The 17,449-nt window shown below is 40.1% G+C and overlaps 2 protein-coding genes across 3 annotated transcripts; one reads left to right on the forward strand and one right to left on the reverse strand.

Annotated features, from left to right (window-relative positions):
* Positions 1-1,605: 1,605 nt before the first annotated feature.
* Positions 1,606-6,058, reverse strand: LOC111216472 (actin, alpha cardiac). Its single transcript, XM_022738016.1, has 8 exons — positions 5,987-6,058; positions 4,025-4,178; positions 3,782-3,910; positions 3,462-3,657; positions 3,179-3,340; positions 2,774-2,965; positions 1,983-2,164; positions 1,606-1,877 (listed from the first exon to the last, which is right to left on the reverse strand). Exons 2-8 carry the CDS (start codon positions 4,151-4,153, stop codon positions 1,734-1,736), a joined length of 1,134 nt encoding a protein of 377 aa, XP_022593737.1. The 5' UTR covers positions 4,154-4,178; positions 5,987-6,058; the 3' UTR covers positions 1,606-1,733.
* A 4,292-nt stretch (positions 6,059-10,350) lies between these two features.
* LOC111240334 (adenylate kinase 7-like) lies at positions 10,351-17,221 on the forward strand. Of its 2 annotated transcripts, none has more exons than XM_022770306.1 (18): positions 10,351-10,510; positions 10,593-10,733; positions 11,351-11,465; positions 11,646-11,740; positions 11,826-11,936; positions 12,195-12,278; positions 12,396-12,484; positions 12,699-12,789; positions 12,954-13,031; positions 13,698-13,847; positions 14,225-14,353; positions 14,498-14,603; positions 15,110-15,238; positions 15,325-15,390; positions 15,504-15,701; positions 15,924-16,141; positions 16,628-16,786; positions 16,888-17,221. In XM_022770306.1, exons 1-18 carry the CDS (start codon positions 10,427-10,429, stop codon positions 16,921-16,923), a joined length of 2,079 nt encoding a protein of 692 aa, XP_022626027.1. In that variant the 5' UTR covers positions 10,351-10,426; the 3' UTR covers positions 16,924-17,221. The 2 variants fall into 2 exon arrangements, with proteins under 2 accessions (XP_022626027.1, XP_022626028.1); XM_022770307.1 differs by having other exon boundaries at positions 16,631-16,786.
* Positions 17,222-17,449: the final 228 nt, after the last annotated feature.

Consider the following 17,449-nt stretch of genomic DNA (forward strand, 5'->3'; position numbering starts at 1 on the left):
GCCAGATTGTATTTGAAATAAAGGAGGTTGACAAAACACCTTTCTAAAACAGTTTCAACAAAAACTGAACATTATAATCTCAGGATTTATTGCAGGAATGTTGTATTTGGCTGCAGCTGTTTTAGCAAGATGTACCTAATAAACTGACAGCTGAGTGTATTTGTTCAAACCCTGAGTAGAGATTATATTAGAATAACTTAACAAAAAAGGTCAAGTTACCCTCAGGGTCTTAATGCGAGGAAGAGAGCCTGGTTTTCTGAACAGGCCCACAGTCCCAGCACGCTCCAGAAGAAATGAGCAAGCATCCACCAAGAAACTGAGACAAAAACAAAATTCAAAACAACGGTTTATCTCTGACTTTTTGTCCTAAATCATTTTAAAAGTTTTCCAGACTTGTTGGTTCCACTCACCAGGGTACAAGTCCAAACTCAGGGATGTATTGCCTGGCTAAATTTTCCAGAGGCACACCAAAGATCTTGGCACCACCGATGAACAGTCTCTCCTTTTTCTTCTCTAAGCTCTTTGCAGTTATCCCATAAAGGACTTGAAGGTGAAACCGAATCACATTACTGTCTGTGGCCTTCATGATTTAAAAACGACGTAGTTCAACAGCCTTTCACTGACAACATAATCTGTTAGACTCCCTGATGAATGAAGGAGGCGGACTTCATTATGCTCATCCGTATCACCTGAGGCACAGGAAGTGAGTTCTGAGGGAAAAGTGGTGCATTCAGGTGACACGGGGAAGGTGGTAGATAACGAGCTTTCAGCTCGCCTCAGGTGGCATAACATCAATATCTCCGATTTTGCTAATTACTGGCATCACTCTGTTTGACCTTTGCAAAAAAGCCTGTTAATAGCTGCCACTTACTGTGAGATCATGTCCACTATATCCATCCTAAAAACTATAAGCACACCATTTTCTTTTCAATTTAGCCTTTAATCCACACCAAAAACACACCAAACAGCAAAACTCCAGCAACACACGTCGTATTAGGAACAAGGTCAAATTGTTCTTAATACTCTAAGTGCTTCTGAAGATTTTGACCCTTTAATTAAGATTTAATTCCATCACCTGATTTCATGATACTATCATTTAGAATTGCTGGCAAAACATGCACTATTGTTTGGTAGAAATATATTTTTCTATTTCTTAATCTCTGGTATTAGGGAGAGATTAAACCTTATATAGCAGTTCTATATTTGGGGAAATATGCTTATTGGTTTTCTTGCTGGGCATTCGATGAGAAGATTGATACCACTTTCATATGTGTGTGGTTGATACAGTATAAAGCTTAACTGAGCACAAAGACTGGAAACAGTGCATGTATATGCATCTCTTAAGTCTACATTATATCTTTTGTTTTGTCGTTTGTTTAATCCACACAAAAGAAAGGAGAAGGTGAATGATTTGTGTTCAGCAGATGACTCAGTTTTGTATAAAGTGCATTCAAACAGTTTGGTTCAGATTTCATATTGGATGTAGAAGTATGACCACCCTTTTACTTATAGTGCAGCCATGGCCTAATAACATGCTGAGCCTATGAGGGCATGCTCATTCAGTGCTTGCTACCTGTACACTGACACAGACTCCAACACTCCAGATTACTGTTAAAAGCAACTATTTTTATTACAACAGTACATGTATATACAGCAAAAGGTACAGTAGAAATAGAGATATGGAGGGAGAGCTGGTGTGGTTGTTGTGTGGGTTTGTGTTGCGGGTTGGAGATTTAGAAGCACTTCCTGTGGACGATGGAGGGGCCAGCCTCGTCGTACTCCTGCTTGCTGATCCACATCTGCTGGAAGGTGGACAGAGAGGCCAGGATGGAGCCGCCGATCCAGACGGAGTATTTCCTCTCGGGGGGAGCGATGATCTGGAGAAAAGGGAGAGGAGGAGCAGAGGCACAGGTTGGTACGAGAACATTTTACAACATATTTAAATGGATTTAACCGGTCAGTGCTGGTGAGTGAGGGCTCACCTTGATCTTCATGGTGCTGGGGGCCAGGGCGGTGATCTCCTTCTGCATACGGTCAGCAATACCAGGGTACATGGTGGTACCGCCGGACAGCACGTTGTTAGCGTACAGGTCCTTACGGATATCAATGTCGCACTTCATGATGCTGTTGTAGGCAGTCTCATGGATACCAGCAGACTCCATACCTGGGCAGGTAAGATAAGAAGAGGTGAGTGGTTATACTTCTGACAGTAGATATGTGCTAATATGAAAATAATTACTGAAATAATGATACTAATAATTATAATAATAACTATATTTATAAGTGCACATTTATGATCGCAACTGTGTTTTAATATATTATCCTTCTTCATCTGTTTATTTTTCAGCGCACAGGGGTAGTTAAAGTTGCTCACACTTAAAACTACATTATATTGTGTACTATGTACAGTGCATTTATTAGATGTTTATTAGATGTTAGAAGTGTTGCTGTTAAACTTACTTTTAAGTATAAGGTTTTATAGAAGAAGACAACAATGATGTGCTTTTTCCCAAAAATACAATAAAATAAGAGAAAAATATCAAGAAATATAATATAAATAAATTATTTTACTCCTTATGCGTTATTTTGATTAACACTTTTCAGACGATTGGCTCTTTGTTTGAGCTTTAACCACTAGGTGGAGTAAATGCACACGGTCTCTATTCTCTGTATAAATGAAACTTAATCACCTATAAATATGACTTGCAGGATGAGTGGTGTTTACATTGAGTAACCCTGTCTGCTAAGCGTCGGGTCAGCTGTCATGACTCACCGATGAAAGAGGGCTGGAACAGGGTCTCGGGGCAGCGGAAACGCTCGTTGCCGATGGTGATGACCTGACCGTCGGGCAGCTCGTAGCTCTTCTCCAGGGAGGAGGAGGAGGCGGCGGTGGCCATCTCGTTCTCAAAGTCCAGAGCAACATAGCACAGCTTCTCCTTAATGTCGCGCACGATCTCACGCTCAGCTGCAGGGAGGAAATTTCACAGTTCAGTCGACCAGTGTCACATGACCTAAGTGACTGATACACAATATACAATGCCTATGGGCCACACTGTTTCCTGTCTGGAAGTAAATGTGGCTCAGCACTTTAACATGTTTCATATTTAAAATCAGACTATGTGAGTTTTGTTTTGCACTTTTTTGTTTCCAGCTAGTTGTTGGGGACTTTCTTTCTTACCAGTGGTGACGAAGGAGTAGCCACGCTCAGTCAGGATCTTCATCAGGTAGTCAGTCAGGTCGCGACCGGCCAGATCCAGACGCATGATGGCGTGGGGGAGAGCGTAACCCTCATAGATGGGCACGTTGTGGGTCACACCATCACCAGAGTCCAGCACAATACCTGTCCAGGAAAAACACAGCAGCTTGTTAGAAGTCAACACATATACAGTAAACTGCTTTTTCTTTAAATCGGCTTGCAGTGTTGCACGGTGAAGGAGTTGAAGGCCTCGGTGGAGACTCACCAGTGGTACGACCGGAGGCATACAGGGACAGCACAGCCTGAATGGCCACATACATGGCAGGGACGTTGAAGGTCTCAAACATGATCTGGGTCATCTTCTCCCTGTTTGCCTTGGGGTTGAGGGGGGCCTCAGTCAGCAGGGTGGGGTGCTCCTCTGGGGCCACGCGGAGCTCGTTGTAGAAGGTGTGGTGCCAGATCTGTAAAGGATGAGGAATTTTACTGAGTGGACGTAACACTTCACAGCACAAGGCTCTCTCATTATTTGTTTTCATTTCACAGTATATACAGTATATGTATATGCACAGTATCTCCAGTTCTCACCTTCTCCATGTCGTCCCAGTTGGTGATGATGCCGTGCTCGATGGGGTACTTCAGAGTAAGGATACCCCTCTTGCTCTGGGCCTCGTCTCCCACGTAGCTGTCCTTCTGACCCATACCCACCATCACACCCTGAGAACAAAACGAGCGCATGTCAGAATCTCATAAAACAAGACAGACGGCCTGTGATAAAGCTTCAAAAATTAGAATCTTTTATAAAACTCATGAAACTTTCAATATTCCTACCTGGTGACGGGGGCGTCCAACAATGGATGGGAAGACGGCACGGGGAGCGTCATCACCGGCAAACCCAGCCTTGACCAGGCCGGAGCCGTTGTCGCACACGAGGGCGGTGGTCTCGTCGTCGTCGCACATGTTTGGTCTTTTCTGGGCTGGCCTTCTACACGAGACAAGAAATGCAAAAGTTTAGTCTGTGATGTTGTTTTATTCAGTCCGGATCAGGAGCTTCTATTCAACAGTGTTCACATCAAAACACTGAGAATTGAACGCTCTCTTCAAGGTTCTTAACAAGGTGTCAGTTATACCTTGTAAGATTAAGCTGATTATTTGAAAGGATATAAGATCCTTAACGCGTTTAAATGTGTATATTTTCATTTAATTGAAGTCAACATGGAGGATCATTTCACCTGAAAAAACAAAGCCATGTAATGCTGAGAAACAATCTAGCACTATGTTCAGTATGGAGACACCTCTGAGTGCTCTAATCTCCTCTCTGAGTGTCACAGCTGCCCGAAAAGCCAAAACGGGACATGGCTCGACGCCCCCCTACACACACACTCACATGTCTATTTTCAGCCTCGGGACCCTTGTCAACCCCCTCTGCCCCCACAACCCCTCCTCTGCATCTCGTCGTTAAGCTGGAGCCGGTTAACAGCTGAGGTGGTGTGTCTTTTGACAAGTGGTCTGGGTCTCTCCTCAGCTGTCGCCACATAGAGGAGTCCTCTGTTTGGAGCCAGACCATGTGCTCGGATCCTTCCAGGATCTCTGGCCACAGCCTGCATCCCAGGTGGCAGCATCCCCCCCCCCCCCCCCCAGCCCTCCCTTCAAACAGGCTTCCCCATTCAAATCATCATCTGTAAGTACAACTTAAATGGCTGCTGTGGCATTCAGTATCGGCTACTGTTTTCATGGCGATCAGCGTCATTACTGCGGATGAGATTTATGAAACAGTAAAATATGACTCTTACAAATTGCATCATTGCAATCAGAGTTATCTGAGAGCTTTATCAAAACTCTAAATGACCCAGCTGTGATTTTACTGGAAAGGTTGAGCCAATATGAGGGAAGTTCTACTGTGACCAGAGCTCAAGTATAAGAAACATGTATTTAAAAATGACTTTCTAGGCATATCTTATTATTCATTAACTTCAAGTCAACTTGTCATTCTGGCATTGTCCAACAAGCTTAAAAACAATTCTTTAAAAAAGGTTTTAAATAAATTACTATGGGCAGTCCATCTGTATCCTAGGCTTTCCATCCTGCATTTTAATAGCTGCTTCTGATGCAGAAAAATGACTCTAATTATTCTTTAAATTTATATCCAACCTTTATTTAATCAGGAAAAGCTCAATGAGATTAAAAATCTTCTTTCTCAAGAGTCTCCTGACCAAGATCGGCTTTCATTAGTTTCAGCATCTTGGCTTTCCTCAGTGCTATAAATGCTTCTGCAGAGGGTTTTCATCCCTGCCAAGCAAATCATCTTGTCAAGTGTTTGTTCTTGGTATTTAAATTGTCAAATGTATCTATCTGTATTGGTATTGGCCTTTAATTTACATAAGCTTCCTCAGGTTGTATCTAACCTGGTTTAGAGCTACGTTGCTGCCATTCCACAGTAAGCATCCTCGCACCCCCAAAGACTATGTCCTAATCTGTGTAGTATAGGTCACTGTTAATGGACCCAGATGACATATCCATATAATGCAATAGTCTGAACAGTTCAACACCACCAAGTACCACTTTTCTCCCTCTCTTACGCTCAGATTTCATCCTTCTCACAACAACATATCACCTACTCTGATCACAGAAACACAACCAACTCCAAACTGTGAAGAAAATAAATCCACGTTGCAGCAGTGATATGTCCTACAGCAGCAGCAGCAGCAGCATCTACTCATCCTCCCTATTCCCTGAGCACCACAAACCAATGGCCGAAACGCAGACAAGCACAAGCACTGCAGAGGAACTCACCAAGTTGTAACCGCAAGACTGGAATTTCCACTGGGACAAAGGGCGAGGGTGCGAGGGGGTTCTTAAATATGTCCCGGTGTCCTGAGGCTGGGGGCTGGTGGGCGGGCCCAGGAGTTCACACAAGCCCAAATTAAGTGCTGCTCAGCAAAATGGTTCAGTAAAGTGGATCCTGTGTCAGGGGACACCACCAAACTGGAGAAAAGTTGCCTTGGAGATGAAAGGTAACAGACAGAAATGGGAAGTTTTATGAAGACTTTTGCTTGGATGAATGAAAAAAGGATTGTGAAATGTGTTATAAGTGACAAACATGTTTACAGTTTGATGTTAATTTAATTGATCCAGGAGCTTAATAATATCTTCAAGTTGCAATATTGACTTTAGACACACATACATGGTTTGTGCTTTAAAATGCTTCATCTTAATTGTATTTTACATGCCAAATCACTAGACTACAGTATGTTAATGGTATATTAGTTGTCAAATGATTCATGTGAATCAACAACAATAAACTTATGACCTTTAAAGCAACTTATGCCCTTTGAATTCAAAGCTACAGAGAGTTTGGGACAGTTATGGAAACCCTATACTGCAATATCATCAATTATAAGTTTAGATTCCTGCTTCATACATAGCAGCATCTTTCTTCCACTCATACTTCGTGGAGCTGCCCTTCAAGTCCCTAAGGATGAGTTAATATGACTAAGCTCAAACAGGGCACTGGGGATGTGGGTGATCACACGGTAGGATGGTAATCTGAGATCTTGTCTGAGCAATCTGATTAAGGAGCCGTCTAAGGGGAACCTGCCAGTGTCGTGGCATGAGACAGCTGAGACGCAACGTTGTAAAAAGGGGGTGGGAGGGAGCTAAGGCCAGTGCCCAGACCTCCAGCAGACGACAGATCCCCGGGACAGCCTGTGCAGGGAGCGACGAGCGACCGTTCTCAGCTCTGATTGGCTCCAGTGTCTCCTTTTAGGGAAATGGAGTGTAACAGGTGCCAGTGGCTGCGTGTCGCTGCAGACTGAGGGTAGGATGACGAGAGCTCAGGCTCCTTATTCGTCACCTTGCACTGCCCCCACAGCACCTACATCCCCATGCTGGAGCCCTATCAGGTCACTGTGAGTGCAGTGAGAATGTAAATACCCCCCAACACCATCAACACTTTGAAATATTCCATTTGTAGCCATGTGCTGTAATGTACCTCAGAGAGAGACGCTACTAACCTACTTGTCTGTTTCTATTCCAAGCCTTTACATAACAGAGACCTGAGTTACCTTCAAATCATGTCTCTTAGTCATTTTATAATCTTTCATAGCATTATTGTTTCCAATGTTTCCTTGCTGACCTAATGAAGAGGAATAGTAATCTGATACAAACTGGAAATTTCATGCTAAAAAGATTGTAATCTTTCTAACTCAGACAGCTAAAGATTGCCTAAACTTTCTGAGGCTTTTGCACAGAAAAGGGACTGAATCTCTTTCAGCATTGCCAGAAGGAACCATTTTCAAATCTAATTTCTATCTAATCTATCCTTTAAGGGTTTTAGATATTAAAAAGAGGGTAAAATATATGTCCAGTGATCTCTGCCAAACAGAAGTCTGTATGATCAACCCAGTGAGAGCAAGAAAAATGGGCATGTGACAAACCTGTGCTGATGTTAGGCGGTCTGAACTCACTGTTGTTCTTCTGACCACAGTAGAGCTTCTATATACTTTTGTAAAGCAGCAGTAGAGATAGTGAGTGAACACAGTCCTTCAGGTTTCCTCTGGCCTTGGACGCTCTGCAGCAACAGTCCATACAGGCCACAGACACATAATCATCATCCTCACTTCCTTGTCATTACAGCTTGAATTATTGATTTTTACCTTACTTGGTGATGCTTTGAATCCTAAAATTTTCACACCATTCACCTACCAAGTTTGGTGGGATTTACACCATTGAACTAATTAACTCGATAAGTGTTGAAATTGTGGCCACGTTCAGTAAAAGTACAACCTCTGCACATTGTGGAGCATAAAGTATGAGGCAGGGACATCCCGTTAGTTTTTGGGTGAAGCTGGTGCTGTGTTTTGTCAACAGCTCCCTTCAAGCCAAAGAATCACTTTTTGGCAGAGTGCTATCTTTATCACCAGGTCTTTATCAGGATAAAGCAGATTGGTCTTAAATGGGTCATGGTTTTGAGGGACATTCATCCTTATAAGGGCATGTAGGAAGCACACGGTTTGTCTGTCTTGACAGCTGCCCCCTCTCCATCCCCCCTCGCCCCCTCCAACACACACACATGCACACACTTCAGCAGCTGTTAGCAACAACTGCTTCTTTACAGTCAGTCCACCTTAGACAGAGTCTTGTTTACCATTTGCAGGACATGTTTTTGCAGAAGCATAAGGTTGAAGTTGCATGAAAGAAAGAAGTGCACAAGAAAAACAAGCTGGTGCATCTTCTGCCACAATTTCTATAAAGAAGGTACATAACATCTGTGCCTGAATGACCCTTGTTTCCAACTTTGTGCAAAAGCTGAAGAAATTAAATTTCAAATAAAATTGGATTATTTGTATTTAAACCAAAGCAAATAATATATCCAGGGGTGTAAGTGCTATTTGTTTAAGTACTGCAGCGCACCTGTTCAAGTTTATAATTTTCTATGGTAATTTAACCACTATTCCTACAGTGGCAGGTGTACATACAATATTCAATCATAACTGACCACATGCTCAAATATTAATCTGACTTCATGTATAGAACAGAAAGTCATCATGTTGCAAATAATTTATGTAGATAAAGAACAGGTCACAGTTATACTGCCATAGTGGATTATGTTTGTATGTTTTTAACAGCTAGCAGCTACATTGTAATTTTGTAAATTAAGAAAATGAAATGAGTCCAAAAATGACAACAGTGGATGATAACTGATACCAAAACTTTGGCACTGCAGAGGAGTGAATTAAGGAAAACAGCCCCTGACAATGAACAATATCCTATTCTTGGTTCCGCAACACTGCCCTGGCACCAACAGCCGTTATCATAATGTGCCACATGCCAGCTGTAAACAGCTGATGGCTCTGCAGTGTTCGAGGAACTACATGTTGGAAGACATGTTAATCAGGGCAATCACATCAGGAGCTATTTTCTTAACGTTTACGCATGAGGTTGAGAGAGAAGATAGGATGTGACAGCAGAGATATGAAGTTCCATGACAAATTCAAATGTTACCATCACCTAAGAATGTTATTATTATAAGAACATGACTAATACTGACTTTTTGAGACCAGATATTGAAAACGTAACAAACATAGCAAAAATGCAAAACAAAAGAAATATGTTTGATAAGGATCCTTTAAATTAGGTAATTAAAGAATTGTGACCCAGAAATGTATTAAGTGGGACATTCTGGCTGACATACTATATGTGACAATACAGTAAATCTCTGATAAATTAACATGGGTGATGTCGGCAAATTTATTAGCCAGGCTCAATTTGAGAATTTTTTAATTCACACATATTCCCTGACTTTTTTGAGAAGACTGGTCAAATACCTTAACTTTCTTAGTTTGGAACAGACCTCTCACTATTCCATGATATTTCAGGAATTGCAAGAGTTGCAACAGTTGGCTGAATGAAGCACACTGATTGAAAAACAACAGGTTAATTTAAATTTAGGGGTTTACTATACATGGCAAGAACCAAACAATCATCCATGGAGCAGCTCTCTGGTATCACTCTGCTGTGAATATCAGGGTGTGTTTCACTGATTGCTGGGACCTGTGTGAAGCAGACAATGTCAAGTACTGCGAGCAGTTTCTCAGATAATGTCAGCTCTATAAATATATGGGGCGCTTTGAAAGTTTCCATGTCAGTGCTCCATTGTTCTGTGTCATGAGGGGTTCTACAGACCCATAGGTGTGTGTGGTTTGTATGAGTTATCCCTGTGTAAGAGGACATTACATTATAATTGCAGTAGTATTAGAGGAATCTTATTGTAACACCATATACAAAAAAAGTACAAGAGATATAGGCCTATATCGCTTAAGCCTCTACATCATGGGAATATTGATTTAGAAGGTATTAGATGGTAGGCTGGAAGTAGTGTGTTGGCGGTTTTGGGAACATCACATCATAGACCCTAATGTTTCAGCAGAAAAATTTACATAAAGTGTTCCTGTACTTAACTGTGTAACTGAACCATGGCTACATATATAATTTATGAAAGCTCAAACTAATCCAACTATTGTTTACAGCAGTGCAACCAATATGAACGGAAGACGTAACGGAACGTTTCAAAGCATTCTATTGGCTGAGCCATAGCAACCGAGTGAGTCCACAGCAACGGGCAAGTTCTTTTTGTCAACAATGCAGCTAGACTACTAGTAAAAACGCTAACATACATCTTTAACTAATAAAGTTAACCTTGTTAGCACTACAAGAGCGCATAGCATTTTTAAAATGGGGGACATAAAGCAACGGACTCGTCCCAAACGTATTTTTATCAGTGACGTCGACAGGTATTCCTCCAAGCACATCGCTAAGGTATAGTAAAATAAGTTTGTGCTATATGTAGATGACCTCTCATTAGCCAGTTTACAGTAATTTGTCTGACCTGCTTCAACAGTTTTTATCGACATGCGTAGCCGGGGAGACCTCAGAGGATGACGAGGCAGAGGGCACTCGAGGTGAACCTGCTTTCCAGATAGTGGGAACTGTATCTTCGCCCAACGATGAGACGGCAGCCTTTCTACTGGAACAATATACAGTGAGTCATTAAGTAAAAGGTATAAAACACTGCAATTCTTCTGTTTGTATACACACATTTGGTGCTTCAAGCCAGTGGCCAGTAACTCAAGTCCAGTACTTGAGTTACTGTTACCATTTGATGTTTCTTTATACTTATACTCCACCTCATTTAAAAACCAAACATTGTATATTTCACAATTTATTTCTTCATACAAAGCATATGATCAGGTTGTACAGTATGATTTTATTACTATAGATTGAATTATCCAGCAGTATACTGTATAATGTAGTTAAACTGGATCCAAACACACTATTAAAATGCTGCTTTAGTTAGGCATTAGTAATCTAATCCTAAAATATGTAACATACAGTAAGATTGTTTAAAGACCATTCTACAGAGTGAGTACTTTTACTTTTGAATTCTTGACTATATTTTACTTTAGTAAATTTGAATGCAGGACTTTAACTTGAAATGTATTATGCCTATTTTTTTTTTTATACTGTCACAATATTATCTTTTCTGAAGTATGGGATCTGAATACTTGTACATATACTACAACTGCAAACAGGAACTTTAACAGCTCAAAATTATGTTAATTTCGGGATGATACAATTAAAAGACATCTTCTTTGGTAGTCACCCACTCGAGATGAGCTCCTTGAGCGCCTGCTGGAGTGTGATGTGGTGGTGTACAACATCTCAGAAAATGCAACACAACAGCTGGTTGAAGAGGCAACATGGGCAATCACAGGTAAAGGACTAAGGTAGTCTTATTATTTGGTGGAATGGCTCTATTATAACTTGGTCTCTTACAGTTAAAAGAAATTGTATAACCCCATATAATCCAATAATGTGGCTAAAATGTAGGATTGATTCGGTTTGCTTTGTTATGCCTGTAACCCCCCCCCCCCCCCCTGTTTTTTACAAACAGCTCTTCATGCTGAGTTGGAAAACTTCAAGTCTCGGAAAATGTTCATCTTAGTCTCGACAGTGATGACCTGGGCCATGTCCAAGCCACAGAGTTTGGTGAGCCTGAAGAAAATTAAAGCAAGCTTTTGTCTTGTTCTGTCTGTAAAAACAACCAGTGTATGAATAATTTCTCTCTGTTCAGGAGGAAACAGATGTTCTGCTAACAGAAGATGAGTTCAGAAGAAGAAGGCCTCATCCCACTTTCAAAAACCACAACAATCTGGAGAAACTTGTGCTCAAATTGGGTAGAGGGGTAAGTCAATTATGGTGCTGAAAATGTCAGTGTCCTCCAAAAAGATATTTCAACACAATAGTAGCGATTTATGGCATCATAGAGAAACTAAGACTGCACTAAAATTAGTGCAGTCTTAGTTTCATAATTATCTATATTTAACTGTTGAGCGCCATGAATATTTAAAGTTTAAAAGTTTACCTGTAAATAGACAAAGACTGGAAAATGTTTGTGACCCACATTGATTCAACTGTTGACTCTGATTTCACTATTTTACAGAAAAAGTCCAAATTTACTGGTTATGTTGTTGCTAGTGGTCTTCAGTATGGAAAGGGAGAGAACCTCTTTCACTACTTTTTCAAGGTAGATATGAACATAATAATAATAATAATAATAATAATAATAATGATAATATGTTACACAATATACTATATGTTTCTGTTTGTACTGCACAATTTACAATGTCATTATTTTTAACAGGTGTCTTGGTTGATGCAGTTTCCAAAAGTTCCTGTATTTGGACAGGGCACAAATAGCATCCCCATGATTCATGTATATGACCTTGCAGGGTAATTTTTTATTAACTGTTTTTCAGAAAGTATTCAGACTGCTTCACTTTTTTCACATTTTGTTATGTTGCAGTCTTATGCTAAAATCGTTTAAATTCATTCTCCCCCTCACCAAGCTACACTCAATACCCTATAATGACAAAATGCAAACATATATATATATATACAGTATATATATATATATATATAGCTTAACTGGCTGTTCCTTTTTCAGAGTGATCCAAAACATCACTGAACTCAGGCCAAAGTCTAAGTACATCCTTGCTGTTGATGATTCCAAGAACACTTTGGAGGATATTGTGAAGGTAACCTTTCTATAAACAAGAGTGTGGCATGTACATCATGTACAGTAAGTGGGTTTTGGTGACCCACTGCTTCGAGACTAATTTGAATCCTGCTTTGGACCCGACAAGAAAAGATAAAAAGGTTCAAAAATGATACAAAAATCTCTCTCTTGACTCTTAACTAGATGATAAGTGATACACTGGGGCCAGGAAAAATCGACAAAGTACCAGAGCAGGAAGCCATCACCATGAGGGCTTTTAAGGTAAAGCATGTCATTTTTTTCTTTTGTTAAGAAAGTTATATTCTAGTCTGGATTATTGCTGTTCATTATCTCCTTCATCTCCATTCACAAGTTTGTTTTTTACATGCCCAGTTAATATTTGTGACTGTGATAGCTAATTATTCAGTTAAATATGGAACAAATGCTCCATGGAAAATGGCTGGAAGGCCACTTTTGCACACTCTTTTTTTCAATTGAAATACTTGACCATGTTTTAGCAATAAGTATATCTAGAATTATTATCAGTTAAAGATTAAAACTGTTGCTTTACGCCTTAAAAATGTTTACTATCTGACACAGTTAAAGCAGGATCAGATTTATGTCCACAGTTATGACACAGGCTCAATAGTCAGTTTTTCTCTAACTTCTGTCTCTGGGTGAGAGTTGGTTATGGTCACTAATATAAATCTAAAACTGGGTAAAGAAACAGATTTGAATTAGTATCTGAGTGTTTTCTACAGTAGTTGCAGTGGTTATTGATACAGGCTCAAATAAACTACCAGCTGTGGTTTATGCATGTCATGAAAATCTGCTCAATCCTTTCCCTTTGCTCGACAATTTTTTTATATTTGCAAATATTGTTTGTGACTATTCAGTATAAAAGAAAATTGTGCTCTTAGTACTTGAAGCTTGTGTTTGTCATTTCAGCCAGAGGAGCTGGAGTACCTAAGTATCAACCTCCAACTGGACGCTTTAACTATAAAAGACTCCTTCAGCCTCCGATGGACGTCTGAATCTGGGATGATTGAGAACATGGAAAGCATTGTGGAGGAATACAAAGACACCAGGCAGTTACTTGTGAGTGTTCAAGTCATTCAGATGAGGGGAACTATATTTGTTTTTGACTCTTATTAGTACTAGATATACACAAGGCTTAAAAGGCTGCCACTTGATACACTGGAAAATGTGTTCAGCAACACTGAAGGGCAAGAGTGTTCAAGAGATCTCATTGTTTTGTTATGTACAGATAGCAGGAAATATTTTTAGTATATATTTAAAGAATCTCTGTTACTCTGATCTACAGTATGCCTGGACTCAATGTTCCAGTAAAATCAGCGACAACATTAAACCCTGGTGGGGTATTTCGGGTGTAAAGGGCAATTTTGATACCAGATGATAACCAGCTGCCATGATTCATTCGTGAACCAGATTTTCCTTTTTTTCCATTTTTGTAGCCCATCAGAATCTGCCTGGTTGGACCTCCATCTGTGGGTAAAACCACTGTTTCAGAGAAGCTCTGCAATCATTACCGGACACACCACATCAAGATCAAAGAGGTCATTGAGGAAAAGATTACACAGTTGGTCAGTAGAAGCTAAGAACTGAGTTTGTCAACCAGACAGACATGCAACTAAAGGAAATATATTGCCCTCTTGTGGAAGTTCTTCTTTGAAGATGCAATTTGAAGGGTGTATAGAAAATGTCATGTTTCTTTCTGCATGTTACAGAAGGAGATCGTGAACGGAGGTGACCTTGAATATGTCAGTGAAGAGGTAGCAGCTGCTGCGCACACACAACTGGACAATATTAACAAAAGCATGGAAATGAATACAGGTTAGTAATAACAGCACAGAGTAGCGCTACCAGCCTCTCTCAGTGTCTGTTAGTGGAGCAACAAAATACCACATTGTTGTTTCATTTTGGTTTATTAACATCATTTAGATACTTTGGATTGCACAGTGTCATACGATGTAAAAGTGAGAGAGACATGTTGTTACACCAGAACGCAACCTGAAACAAGTCTAATCAGAGGGAACACCAGATATGTTCATTAGGAGCTATATTTAATTGTGACAGTGCAAAAGTTTTGTTCTTTTAAGTTTAACAGAAATTATTCTCTTCTTTTGCACATTTGTCACATCATACTGTAAGAAAGTAAATTTCACATTCCAATCTACACCACATAATCTGTTAAACTGTGGTCAAAGGCCATTTTGCTGAGATTATGTGGGACTTGATAAAGCTGTTTTTTGGACAGTTTATAGATTGATATTGGTTATAATAGGTGTCTGAGTGCCTGTTAGTTTCTTACTTTTTAATCCAGTCTCCTGATCCATCAGGTCGACTGGCTGACCATCTGGTTTTTGACATTTTGCAAGAAAAGCTGAATTCAAAGCCGTGTAGGAACCAAGGATTTGTTCTGGATGGCTTTCCTAAGACCTACGAGCAAGCAAAGATGATTTTTATGGGTAAGTTTCAGCCATTGATTTTGATACTGTTTTACTATTAATAGTATTTATTGCTCACATGTGTATGGTGTGCTTTTATTGTTCAGATGAGGACACAGAGAACCAGGATACGATGGTTAAAACACCTGTGTACAACACAAAGATCACTCCAGGTCAGTAAAACACTCCACTACAAACTAATAATAAGAATTGGATCTTAGTTTCAGAACCAACTTGCTAAACTGACTAAAGCACTGTATTATCCCACATGTTTAATGTTTTGCAGAGCATGTTATTGCCTTAGAAGCATCTGATGATTTCCTGACGAAAAGAGTTCAAGGACTTCCAGAACGCGTTGCAGAGAAAATGCGTTGCACCCAGGATGAATTCCTCCCTCGCCTGATGAGATACAGACAACTCAGCACTGCTGAGGAAACCCTGCTGGACTACTTTGATGAGCTGGAGATTCACCCAGAATACATCGGTACTGTCCTCAAAGCAGCATGGTGTATGTCAGGGGATGCCGGGATTTAGACCACAGACAAGAAAGACAGATTATTGCAGAATTCATAAATGACAAGCCATGAAGAATATTTAAAAATACCTCAGATGTAGAAAATGAAAATGTTGAAAAGATGAGGGTTTTGGGTGTGTGAACCACCATGGTTCTGTTTCTTTACACTAAGTGTGTCTTGTTCCTCTCCAGAGGTTACTACAGATGATCCAGACTACACAGATGTTATGAAGAAAATCACTGAGATGGTTGGGATTCCCAAAAACTATGGCCTGAGCCCAGAGGAGCAGGAGGAGGAGGACAGAAAGAAAGAAGAAGAGAGGAAGCAGAAACTGGCTGCAGACGCTGCTGAGAAGAAACGCAGGAATGAGGCTGCGCTGGCTGAGATGGCTGCTCAGTATGAGGAGTGGGTAAGATGAGAGAAGCTGTGTTGTTCACAGATGACAATGATGAGCTCTGATTGTCATGCTACACTGGGCTAAGCAAGGTGTAACGGTACAGTAGTACAAGTTTTAGAGTAAATAAAACCAGTGCATACTTAAAGCTGCTGGCTGGCAATTCCCTTAATCACAAATCAGCCAAGTAGTCTTTTAGAAGATGCAAGAAATATTCATTAATTATTCATTTATTATTGGAAACTTTACTATCTACTGCACATATACTGAATTGTTTCCCTGGCTTAAGATACATACATGCAGACACACTAGGTAGCACGAGCATTTAATTGAAACTGGAAGTGTGCCAATTGAACACTGTCTCTATTCTCACTGATTAGTACCAAATTTCATGGTTCTTTCCAGGAAACAACCAAAATTCAATCCAATATGTTGATTTTTATGGGAGCAAATAGGTATAAATGATGTAACCATCAATTCAATTAGTTCATCATTTATTAGCAGAAGAATTTGTCCGAGGTGAAGAGACAGGAGCACGAGCTGCTGGAAGCTCACTGTCTTCCTCTGAGGAACTACCTGATGAAGTATGTGATGCCCTCGCTCACTGAGGCCATGATCGAGTGCAGCAAGATCAAACCGGAGGACCCCGTCGACTTCTTGGTACTCCTCAGTATTTATATTGAACAGAACTGTCTTTATTGAACATCAGTGAATTAATACAGAAGGTGTCACTTCCTGTATCTTGTGTTTTGTTTTTGCAGGCTGAACATCTTCAGCGGAGCAACCAACAAGAATAAGAATCTGTTTCACAAGGAGATATATTCATTTCTAACATCTGAGGCTATGTTTATTCTACAGTAATTAACGTGATCAAATGATAGTGGTACCAGACATTGTGATGTAAATTAATTGAGTGAAGCATCGATGTTACAGGCTTAAAATAAATATGACGATGTTTGATTAGAAAAATTTCCAATTTTTTTGTCAACCTATCATTCAAGCAATTGATCTGTCTGATAATTCCCTACAGTAATTACCGGAAAGTCATAGATTTCATTCATAAAACCACCAACATGTTCATGCTTGGTTGTGCCTTTGTTGTCAAATACTTTGTCATGTAAGGTCTTTCTTTACTAAACAACAACAAAATACTAAGATTTTTCCGCAGTGTCTCATTTCAGTTATTTATGTGCTAAAGCACTGAGATGTATAATAATCCCTGGTCGGCACCTTTTTCTCATACAATGAGTTACCATTTATAAAGGCTGGGTTTAGCAATGTTCTTTTCTTTATCATCTATAAGCCATTAATGAGAGCAACCTT

Source organism: Seriola dumerili, unplaced genomic scaffold (assembly GCF_002260705.1).
Source record: "Seriola dumerili isolate Sdu_G_001 unplaced genomic scaffold, Sdu_1.0 BDQW01000025.1, whole genome shotgun sequence".
In the NCBI taxonomy this organism is placed as follows: Eukaryota; Metazoa; Chordata; class Actinopteri; order Carangiformes; family Carangidae; genus Seriola; species Seriola dumerili.

Coding starts and splice junctions, on each gene's coding strand:
- LOC111216472 (XM_022738016.1), bottom strand. CDS start 4,153: ATGTGCGACGACGACGAGACCACCGCCCTCGTGTGCGACAACGGCTCC. Junction 3,341..3,461: donor TGCCTCCGGTCGTACCACTG/GTGAGTCTCCAC, acceptor TTTCCTGGACAG/GTATTGTGCTGGACTCTGGT. Junction 2,966..3,178: donor CTACTCCTTCGTCACCACTG/GTAAGAAAGAAA, acceptor TCCTCCCTGCAG/CTGAGCGTGAGATCGTGCGC.
- LOC111240334 (XM_022770306.1), top strand. CDS start 10,427: ATGGGGGACATAAAGCAACGGACTCGTCCCAAACGTATTTTTATCAGT. Junction 10,511..10,592: donor CCTCCAAGCACATCGCTAAG/GTATAGTAAAAT, acceptor CTGCTTCAACAG/TTTTTATCGACATGCGTAGC. Junction 11,466..11,645: donor GGCAACATGGGCAATCACAG/GTAAAGGACTAA, acceptor TTTTACAAACAG/CTCTTCATGCTGAGTTGGAA.